The sequence below is a fragment of the Grammomys surdaster genome, unplaced genomic scaffold (genome assembly GCF_004785775.1).
Source record: "Grammomys surdaster isolate TR1022 unplaced genomic scaffold, NIH_TR_1.0 126118, whole genome shotgun sequence".
NCBI classification, from domain to species: Eukaryota; Metazoa; Chordata; class Mammalia; order Rodentia; family Muridae; genus Grammomys; species Grammomys surdaster.
The window spans coordinates 3,477,343-3,489,449 of NW_021620926.1; the positions used below are offsets into that span (position 1 = coordinate 3,477,343).

At 36.2% G+C, this 12,107-nt stretch overlaps 1 protein-coding gene and 1 pseudogene across 1 annotated transcript; both read left to right on the forward strand.

Annotated features, from left to right (window-relative positions):
- The first annotated feature begins 3,329 nt into the window (after positions 1-3,329).
- Positions 3,330-3,551, forward strand: LOC114611573 (keratin-associated protein 20-2-like). The gene has a single exon (XM_028756280.1). The coding sequence runs from the start codon at positions 3,330-3,332 to the stop codon at positions 3,549-3,551; it is 222 nt and encodes a 73-aa protein (XP_028612113.1).
- Positions 3,552-8,274: 4,723 nt separating this feature from the next.
- Positions 8,275-8,439, forward strand: LOC114611574 (annotated as a pseudogene).
- Positions 8,440-12,107: the final 3,668 nt, after the last annotated feature.

The window sequence follows — 12,107 nt, forward strand, 5'->3', positions numbered from 1 at the left end:
TTTAGGATAAAATATCTAAAATAAAATAGGAGTAGAACACAGTCATCCAATTCCTTATCTGAATTTAGACTGTGATTATACTTTTTTGTATCTTTATCACACACTATAAGGTGATTTTAAGTGTGACTTTCAAGCCATGTTGTAAAAGACATGTATAATCAAATAACTAAATAAATAAACTATACAAAGTAATTTTTCTGTATCATCTGCTTTTGTATATCTTTGGTCACTTATGGGACAGTGTTTGCAGTAAAGTATGAGGGGAGTAAGAGAGGGGAAGGTGTGTAAGAACATGGACAGGAATACGGAAGAGTAAAACGGAAGGGAATAACAAAAAGTAGAGGAAGTTCCTTGGAGAATAAGAAATACTTCTTTTCAGCATTCAGATAAGCATGGATATTTCATTATATTTATAACTTGACTATTACAAACTTAACTTTTGGGGGGCTAGGGGTGGATTCCATTACCATGGGACAACAGTGGAACCTGCCCATGCTTGCAAGACAAGCTCCATGCACTTCAGAGGGCAGAGGGAGAGAAAGGACCTAGCTTATTAGAAGAGCTGAGAAAATTGAGAGTTGATTCTAAATGGACCCCCAGACAGAGTTAATAAATTAATAGTCTGGCAAGCCTAGGATGGGTAAGATTCTGCAATGAGCCTTACCAACCTAAGACAGAAGTGCATTGCTTTTGATAATGTATATTCCTTGATGGATAAGTAAATCATTCTTGTGAGAACAACCTAAGACAAGCTCATTCTTGTTATTGAAACAAAAAAGGGGGCAAGGCAGAGAGTATTTGTGGCTGCTTGGCAGGAATATGACATTGAACAAGGACAAGGAATCAGGCAGGAATCTGATATTAGGCTAGAACAAAGAAATAATATCAGGTAGGAATCTAAATCTTAAGCTAGAACACTGAAGTAATCTCAAGCAGGAACCTAATTATTAGGCTAGCACAAAGAAGTAATTTCAGAGAGAAATCTAAATTTTAGGCTAGAACAAGGAAGTAGGTTTCAGACAAGAAAATGTCTTTATGCTAGGACAGGGAATAGATTCAGATACTTTGGTCATCCTGATAAGACCTTAGAAACAGTGATCATGGGAGTGTTCACATAACTGGGTTTAATGCCTTGCCTTTTCTCTCACTATTTGTGTTTATTGTATTGCTTTTTCCTTGACTATTTGCATTTATTGTATAGCTAGACCCTCAACCTAGGTCTGACCTTAATACATGCATGTAATCAAAAGGGTATAAAATCATAAAGGAGGATGGGGGATGGGATAGGGGGTCCTAAGGAGGGAAAATGGTGAAAAGGGATAACATCTGTATTGTAAATAAATAAAATATACAATAAAAAAAAAGAAAGTGGATTCTAGACATTGTTCAGTGTGTTATTTACACTATTGGTAGATTATTTTGCTTTTTCTTATTGTGACTATGCCCTGGTTCCTTCCAATTCAAGTAAGAATATATTCAGTTGAATTTAATTCTTACAGTAACCCACAGTAGACATATTTTAAACTTTCAAAGAGATTCTGGATTAAAAAAAAAGATTGTATTTATTAGTGATACTGAACTTTTAATGTGTTTGAGTCTGTTAAGCACTGAAAAATTTAAATTATTTGTGATTTTGTGAGGTCTTGGGGATAAATATGAAAGGAGAGTTTGTGATTTGTCAGTCATGTGTTTGTCAGGTTGACAGGAGTCAATTATACTGGACAGTTTATTTCAATTTAACACAAACTAAAGTCCTATAATAAGAATGAACCACTTCATCACAGTTAACAAAGTAACTTCCATAGGGAATTAAGCAAGCCTGTAGGGCATTTTATTAATTCCTTATTAATGTGGGAGAACCCAGCCCTTTCAGAGTAGTGCCAGCTTGGATTGTGGTTCTGGATGCTACAAGAAATCAGATTGAATAATTCATGATTAACAAGCCTTTAAAGAGTACATCACCATGGCTTTGCCTCAGCTCCTGCCTCCAGGGACCTGTCCAGTTTGAATTCTTGTCTTGACATCCTTCAGTGAAAAACAGTGATGGGGAAATGTGAGCCAAACAAATCCTTTCCTCCTCGATGTGCTTTTGCTCAGGGTGTTTTGCCATAGCTATGTGGACCTTTAAGATATCATCTCTCTTCCCAACCAACTTTTAGATTATTATTTGTTGTCTAATTTCCCTCAATCCAATTGGTGTTTTCCAGCTTTCCTGCTAATTGGTGCATACTCTAGTATGTGGTCAGCCTATCAGAGGTAACATAAACAATGCTTGATTTTTCAACAATTATAAAATACTAAACTTACCTTAGACACTAATGCTCCAGCTTCTTCAGTTTGCCTCACGTTGCTTAACATAATGATCAGTAACATCCATTTTCTGTGAAGTTATTAATTTGAAGAATGATCTAGGATATAGAATGACACATCCTGTTTATGGATTGGTAGAATTACTAAAACAAAAAGGAGTGCCTTTGATTAACCAATGTATCAATTTCATGAAATTTCCATAAAAATTCCAATTTTGTTCTGAACAGAACTAGACAGCACAAACCTAATGATCATATAAACACACAAGATGACTCTAAGGGCAAAAACAACACAAGGAACAAAAAAGAAGATGCTAGATCTACCACAGAATCTGATCTCAAAATATATCACAGAATCAAAGATGGCAAAAGCAGGCATACATATAAGAAATTGAAGAACATATCACAAAATGGAATGATCTACTATTCTCAGTAGAATTAATCTACCATAGGAAAAAATATATGACAGAATATGCTTTTGCATGTATTAAGTCATCAACTCACCAATAACATAACCAATGACCAGATCATTTTTCTGTTCATTTTCTGAAATACTTACGGAATGGACATTTATTTTACAAAACAAACCAGAGCAAGAAAAACGGGAAGACATTTTCAGTTTGGAGCACTACAGAACAAACAGACATAAAGAGGAGAGAGAGATTTCAATCATTTGTATTGTGGCACAGTGGAGATTCATGAGTATTAAATAAACTAAATATAAAATGAGGAATTGTCTTCATACTAGATACATATTTTCATGTTAAAGCCTCATGATCTGACCATGGGATCCTAACATATGAACACAATTATCTCAGTTATGTAACATCGTTTGGCCAATAAACTATTGTTTGGCACCCTGATGTTTTCTGAACCATAGGAGAGACTTTTGTGATGTCATAGTGCCTGTGGTTTTTGCCACCAAACATCCAGGTATATAAAAAACACTTAGTAGTTGGTGAAACACAGACTCCAGAAACATACTGCTGGTCTCCCTCTTAACAATCCTCTCCTGACATCATGTGTTACTACAGCAGCTACTATGGAGACCTAGGCTATGGCTATGGCTATGGCTATGGCTATGGCTTTGGCTGTGCCTATGGCTGTGCCTATGGCTGTGCCTATGGCTTTGACTATGGCTGTGCCTATCGTTGTGGCTATGGCTGTGGCTATGATGGCTATGGTTATGGTTGCTGCTGCCCACAGTGCTATAGAAGACACTGGTCTTATGGCTTCTATTGAGAAGATTATGCAGATACCCCACCTTTCTAACCAGAATGGCTTCCAAGTGTTTCCATACCAGGGACTCAAAAATGTCTTCAAAAATTGTAACTTTAGGACAAATCATCGTGGTTTATTTTATCTTCATCATACTCTGCAAGTGATATCTAGTTTAACCCTCAATGTTTATAAAAAGAAAAAAGAATAAAGAAAAATTTAAAAACCGGTATAGCATCAAATAACTAAGTGAATAAAGTTTACAAAATAAATTCTGTATGTTCTGTGCTTTTGTATCTAATTGGTCACATGTATAGAGGTGGTTGTGGGAATGTGTGAGGGGAGTAAAAGAGAGGAAGATATTTTAGGAGACAGACATGGAGAAAAAAAGGGAGGGAAATAAGTGGGAGGAAGTTAGAGAGAGAAAGATACAATTTTTATCAGCATTCAACTACAGACAGTCATTTTCTATTATAAAGAATATGACAATAGACTTTGAAGTGTACCTATTTCTTTAAGATTCAGTGATTTACATCTAATTATATAAGAATCAGTATGAATTCCACATCCCCTGTCACTTCCCTGTGCATTAGCAATCAAGCCACATGCTATTTTTCTCATAGCTAAACTAAGTTATTTTCCCATCATCAGTGAAAAAAGGAGCCATTTTCTCTACCTGCTCTGTAACATTCATCCTTTTTCTCTCTAATATTAAATATCTAATAGTTGTGGGAACTAATCTCACCTTGATGTTGATTTGCATCTCTGAGATATTGTTGTGTCCATTTGTCCATCTGCATCTATTCCTTTGAAAAATACTTGTTATAAATCTCAGCTCATTTTAGTGTCCATTAATATTCTTTTTACTTTTTCTTGGCTGTGTATATCCCACACACACATTTTTCTGTATTAATTCCCTTCCTGATATATTCATTTTCTTCATTGATTTGGAGAACTATTTTATGCAGTGGTTTTGGATTTCTGAAAAGTTTTCTATTCTCTATTTGTTTCATTCTTTTTTGTGTGACATAGTATTTTGTGTTTTTCATGTATTGATGTGTATGTGTAATGGATAGTGTGTATCAGTGTGTCTTTGTGGGAGGGTGTCAATTTGGGCACTTCTATCTTTTTCATTTGCTCTCTACCTTACATACTGAGGTAGAGCCATATAAGCTGGTATCTGATATTCTTATTAGTCTGGCTATCCGTCTGATTCTACTTAATCTGCCAGGTTGAATGGTGGGATGACACAATCAACTAGCTTTTAAGAAATATGCTTTGAATCTCATGGTATTATTTCATAGACACTGGTCATTTTATTTAATTCTCCTTCATCCCTCTCCATACTCCTTTCCCTTACTCCTCCTCTAATGTTCTCTTGCATGCATGACATTATTTTTTTGTTTACCCATTCCATTTATATCTTCTCTTTTCCTAGTGTCTTAGTTTCGTGTACTATTATGCAAACACACACAGAACACACTCACATACACATGTATATGTAAACTCACACATATACACAGACACAATTCAAGTGTTGATTTTATGTACAACCTAAGCCTCGAATAGTTGCCTTTCTTCACATTTCATTCTAAAAATATATTTTAAAATCTTAAAATTCTGTATTCAGTAATAATTATTTATAAGGAATTTTAAATATATCCATCTCAATTCTATCCTTTTCTATACATCTTAGTCAAATTTCTATTCCTGTGAAGGTGTTTTCATGATACATCGATTCCTAAAAAATGAAAACATTTAATTGGGACTTGTGTGTAGTTTCAGAGGTGTAGTCCTATTTCATAAGGGGTAGCATGATGGCACACAGACAGACATAGTGATGGAGAAGTAGCTGAGAGTTCTAAATCTTGATCTGAAGGCAGCAGGAAGAGGGAAACTCTGGGTTTTGCATAAGCTATTGAAATTTCAAAGCTCATCCTAAGTGATTCACTTCCTCCAACTAGCCCACACCTCCTATTCCTTTCAAATAATGCCAGACCCTACTGACCAAGTATTCAACTCCATGACCTATGTAGCCACTATCATTAGAACCATAACACTGTATTCCCTTGCCTCATGGGATTATAGCAAAATACTAATATAAAATTCAATTAGCCCAACTTCAAAAGTACCCAAAGTTCATCACAGTCTCAACACTGTTTAAAAGTTTGACTCTCAACTTTTGTAAAAGAAAAAAACTGTGTAGTATCAAATAACTAAATGATTGAACTATACAAAACAATTTCTTTCTGTTCTGTGCTTTTGTATCTGCTTAGTCACATATGTGGAGATGGTTGTGGGAAAGTCAAAAGGTACTGAAGGAGAGGAATTTGAAGAAGGAATAGAAAACAGGAGAGAAATAAAGAAGAATAGAGGAAGCTGCATAAGCTGCAGAGGTTTCAGCATTCATCTACAGATGGACATTTGGTTGTTTATAAAACAACTATTATAAACAATGTGACAATAAGCATGATAGTGTGCCTATTTCTTTAAGATCCAGTAATTTTCGTCAAATTGTATAAGAAGCACTATGACTTCTAGATCATCTGTCCCTTCCCTTTATAATTGCAAACATGCCACATGCTCTCTTCTGTCACGGCTGCACCAAGTTATAGTCCCATTAAGGATGGAGAAGAGTGTACTTTTTTTCTACATGCTCAGTAACACTCACCTTTCTTATTTCTAATATTACTTATCTAACAGTTGTGGTCTGAAATGTCATCTTTTTATTTGCATCTTTGAGATATTAGTGACAGAAAACATTATTCTGTCCATTTGTCAATCTGGCTCTTTGAAAAACACTTGTTCTAAAAATCAGCTCATGTTAGCATTCATTTATACTGTTTTAACTGTTTAATTTAGCTGTGCACATCACTCCAAAATGTTTATTAGTCCTCTGCCTGATATACTTGTTTTCTCTTTTTGTGTGCAACATCTTTCTACCCAACTTTGAGATTTCTATTTTTCTTATAATCCCTGCCCATGGAACAACCCCATGCTTGTCTTGGGATTGGCCTGGCCAGACTACCAGAAGTCATATCATTAACAAAAGCTGATCTTTCAGCAGCTATCAAATGCTAAATTTTTCTCAGCTAATAATGGCTGAACTCTCTCCTCCATCCATGCTAAGATTTTTTTTTTCATTGGGAGCTTTCTCAGATCTTATGCTTACTGTCACAATCACTGTAGGTTGAAATGTCTATTTGCCATGTTGTGTCTTGAAAACAACTCCACTGAAGTCATCCTCCACCTCTGATTTTTACAATCCTCCTGTCCCTGTTCTACAAAGAGCTGTGAGTCTGTGGCAGGTAGCAATATGTGCATTCCAATTTAGAATTGAGAACATCACCTACTTCTAAATGCTCATGAACCAGTTTGGATAGCAGGTCTCTTTGTTGGCTACCATTTACTGCAAACGCTTTCTTGATTGGGTTTAAGGTATATATTGATCTATTGGCATAAGTCAATAGCAATCATTTAAATGGTATGTCCATTTCACAAGATAATTAGTATTTGGTTCACTCTTGGACCTGTGAACCTGTGGTTTTTAATTTTTTTATTTCATTTTGTCTTGTATTATTTCTTCAAGTGCTGGGATAGGAGATATGCATATGCTATATGGTGCACCTGGAAGTCAGAAGAAAAGATGTGAAACTGAATTTTCTCCGTCCACTATATGAGATGCGCTAATGAAACTTAGGTTCTCAGGTGTAATGATGGTATGTGGCTTTACCCACTGAATTATCTCATAAGCCCAACATTTGACTTTCTCAGTATGGCTTATTTTGCTTAACATAATTACCAGTAGTACCTACTTGGGGGCAGGGGGATAATTTTTATGAGAAACTAGGATATGGAATGACAATAATACCTTGTTTGTGGATTGGCAGACTGAATAACATGGAAATGGCTGTTTGCTGAAACAATACACAGATTTGTTTGCAATTTCCATCAAAATTCCAATTATATTCTTAACAAAATTAGACAACACAATACTAAAGGTCATATGCAGGCACAAAATACCTTACTAACCAAGATAATAAAAAGCAGAAAGGAAAAGGCTGCCACACAACCTGATCTCAAATTAGACCACAGAGCCATAGTAATAAAAACTAAATGACAAAATCACAGAAAAAGGCATACAGAAAATTTAAAGAATATGAATGAATAAAATACTTTCAGATTAAACCCAAAATATGATCATGTAGATATTAACTATCATCAACTTACCAATAACTTAACCATATAACCATTTCATTCTTCATGAGAAAGGCTTGATGAATGCATTCCTCCTGATAGAATTACTCTACAATAACAAAGCAAACAAAAAAAGCAAACACAAAGACCCTTTATCTATGGAGTATTACAAAACAGACATAAAAAATAAGAGAGAAATCTATTTCAATGGTGTGTATTGTGGCACAAAGGAGTTTTATAAGTATTAAATAAAATAGAGACAGAATTGGACAGTCTTAAATGCAATATCAGAATTCCATGTTAAAGTCTTGTGATTTGACCATGAGGTCCTGACATATGAGCACAGTTATTTCCATTTATGCAACTTTGTTTGGCCAGGATCTATGATATCCCGATGTTTTCTGAGGCACGGTGGAGACAGGTGACATTTTAATGCCTGTAGTTTTGTCCTCCAAATTCCCAGGTGTATAAAAGGTCTTTGTCAGTTGTTAACAACCAGACACAAAGATCCTACTACTGGTCTTTTGTTAACTCATCTAGTCCTGGCACTATGTGGTACTATGGCAGCTAAAATGGAGTCCTGAGCTATGGCTATGGAGGCATAGGCTGTAGCTATGGCTGTGACTATGGCTATGGTGGCTATAGCTGTGGCTATGGTTATGGCTGCTGCCGCCCACTGTGCTGTAGAAGGTACTGGTCCTATGGCTTCTATTGAGGAGTTTCTACAACTGCCCAGCTTGTATTCTGTCATCTGCTGTCTTACTGACATATCTTCAAGTTTCCTTACATGAGGAACTCTTCCATATCTTCATAATTTCAAACTTTATGCTAAACTTATCTCAGAAAAATCAACAATGCCTAACTATCTTTATCATTTTCATCTGGACTTCGTGACAGCTTGCAGATAATTTTTTCAGTGACTTTGTAAAGATCTGTAAAATGCAATCAGCTGTGAACCCTCCACGTTTTATCAAACTGTATGCATTATTATTTATGTATTTCATTGTAGATTTTACTTTATTGGAGTTTTATTAAATAATCTCTCAATTTGTCACATATATTTATGTATCTGTGTTTGATTTTTCACATATGCATAAGGTTTTTATGAAGTGAGAGATGGAAGGAAGGAGGGAAGCCAAGAGATATGAAAGGAGAAAGATTTTATTATATTCAGTTGCCTAAAATGAATAGGGAAATATATTATTATTTATTAAAAGCTCATTAAAAGTATTTCACTCTCAGCATTCCTGAGTTCTCTATAAATCTTTATATAGGATTGATGCCTCGTGAGCTCTGGCCTCCCACATTGGCTTGTCCATTGTCCTTGTTCAACTTAATTTAGAAAGTCATGTTGCTGAGAGTTTATGAGTGTAGATTCTGACATCCCTGGGCAACACAATTTCACAGTGAAGTCCCTCTTCCTCTGGATTTAATAATCTTCCCACTCCTTCTTTTGCCATGATCCCAGAGCCTTGGGTGCAAGAGTTGTTTTATATATACAAACAGACATAGGTAGAGATATAGATAGATACATAGACATACAGATGTGTTTGTGTGCATCTCTGTAAGCATCAATCTTGCCTGAATGAAAAATTATATCTATCTTTATTTTGTCTGTACTCCACAATTAAGACAGTAAGACTAAGGGTAATGACATGCTGATGTAAAATATGTGAAACTGAGAGACCTCTATTCTGGAGAACATTCTGGAAAAGAAAAATGGGTTCTCTTTGAGCTTTGCATTCTAGGTCTAGCAAACCATATTTAGAGACATAAGTACACATGCTTGTGATAACACTTGCTATGCGACTCAGAGCAGAACACAGAGCTTGGTTACTCTAGGGGTGTTATTGATATTTTTATTTTTATTTACTATCCTCTCATATATTATATCCCAACTGCAATTTATCCTCCTTTTTTGCCTCCCAGTCCTTCCCCTACCACCTTCCTCTCCCCTAGATCCACTCTTCCTTCATTTCCCTTCAGAAATAGACAGGTTTCACAGGCATATCAATCAAACAGATGATACCAAGTTACAATAAGACTAGACACATTCCCTCATATTAAGGTTGGACAAGGCAACCCAGTATACAGGAAAAGGGACCTAAAAGCATGCAAAAGCAGCCCTGCTCCCACATTTAGGAGTCCAATAAGAAAACCAAGCTACATTACCATAAAACATATGCAGAGGGCCTAAATTAGACCCATGCATGCTCCCTGACTGTTTGTTCAATCTCTGTGAGTGCCAGTGAGCCAAATTTAGTTGATTCATTGGGATTTCCTGTGGTATCCTTGATCCCTCTGGCTCCTACAATCATTCCTATCACTCTTAACTGGGATTCCTCAAGCTCTGCCTAAAGTTTGGCATTGGGTCTCTGAATCTGCTTCCATCAGTTTCAGTATGAAGCCTCAGTTACTGTATGAAGCCACTCCGCTGACAGTTATGTTAGGATCCAATCTACACATATAGCAGAGTTATTCTTAGGAATCATTTTATTAACTTTTTTTCTGGTTTGGCTCTATCCTAGGTGTCTGGGCTATCTGGCTTCTAGTTTCTGATCCTCCAGTCAGTGTCAGGGTTATATATCTTCTCATGGCATGAGTCCCAAGCTGGACCAGTCACTGGCTGGCCACTCTCCAAAGTTCTGCACCATTTTTATCACGGCACATCTTTTAGGAAGGACAAATCATAGGACTAATGTTTTAAGGTTGTGTTGGTGTCCCAGTCCCTCCATGGGAAAAAAAAAAAGTCCAAGCGTATACAAGTTCTCAACATAAAATCAGATACATTGAACCTGATAGAAGAGAAAGTGGGGAATATTCTTGAATACAATGGCACAGAAGACAACTTTCTGAACAGAGTAACAATAATGTAGGCACTAAGACTGACAGTTAATAGATAGGACTTCATGAAACTGAGAAGTTACTGTAAGGCAAAGCACACAATCAATAGAACAAAATCAGAAAAGATTTTCACCAACTCCACATCTGACAGAGGCCTAGTTTCCAAAATATATAAATAACTCAAGAAAAATAGTAAACAACAAATCAAATAATCCAATTAAAAATGGGGTACAAATCTAAAGAGAATTCTCAACAGAGGAATCTCAAAAGGCCAAAGCACATTTAGAAGTATTCAACATCCTTAGCTATCAAGGAATGCAAATCAAAACAACTCTGAGCTTCTTTCTATCTTACACCTGTCAAAATGGCTAAGATAAAAATACAAGTAATATTTTTGTTTGTTTGTTTGTTTGTTTGTTTGTTCCAGACAGGGTTTCTCTGTATAGCCCTGGCTGTCCTGCAACTCTCTCTGACCAGGCTGGCCTCGAACTCAGAAATCCATCTGCCTCTGCCTCCCAAGTGCTGGGATTAAAGGCGTGTGCCACCACCGCCCGGCACAAGTAATATTTTTAAAGTAGCTCATTATGCTAAGGATTAGGAGTAAAAAGAATCTCTTCCATTAGTGGTGGAAGTGCAAACTTGTACAGCAACTTTGGAAACAGATGTGGTAGTTTCCCAGTAATTAGGAATTGATCTACCTTAAGACACAGCTATAAAACTTCTGAGCACATAATCAAAGGACACTCCATCTAACCTCAAGAATACTCTCAACTATATGCATAATAGCTTTATTCACAATAGCCAGAAACTGGAAATAACTTAGATGTCTCTCAACTAAAGAATGGTTAAAGAGAATGTGCTACATCTACACAATGGAGTATCACTCAGCTGTTAAAAAAAATAACAACATGAAGTTTGCTGGCAAATGATGTAACTATAAAAAATCATTCCGGGTGAGATAACCCTGACCCAGAAAGGCATGGTACATACTCACTTATAAATAGATATTAGCTGTAAAATAAAGGATAACCATGCTACAATTCATAGACCTGGAGAGGCTAAGTAACAAGGAAGACTCAAGTGGAATGCATGAATCTCTGAAGGAAAGGGAAATAGAAAAGATATAGCAGGTAGACTGGGGGTGGGGAGGGATGGAAACAGAGATCAGGTTGAGTGACGATGGATGGAGAGAATACTGTAACCAGGCAGAACTTCCAGTGAGGGTGTTATTTTTTTCAATTCAGAAGTTGCCAGGACTAGTTTTCTATGGGACAAAAGTGAATTACTTAAAATATTAGATAGAAAACATTTCCATATCAATGTAGGGAGAAAATAATAACCAAAGTTCAAAACCTACTAGTGGGCATAATTTTTTAATTAAAAGATACAAGAGAATATCTACCATAGACTTGGAACTGAAGACAAATCCTGGCTGGAATACCAGAAGTTATATTTTATTTCATGCTAGTGTTTGTTGGACTTAAGGTAAAATTCTCTCTCTCTCTCTCTCTCTCTCTCTCTCTCTCTCTCTCTCTCTCT

Excerpts from the sequence above, each read along its gene's own strand:
- LOC114611573 (XM_028756280.1), top strand. The coding sequence starts at position 3,330 with ATGTGTTACTACAGCAGCTACTATGGAGACCTAGGCTATGGCTATGGC.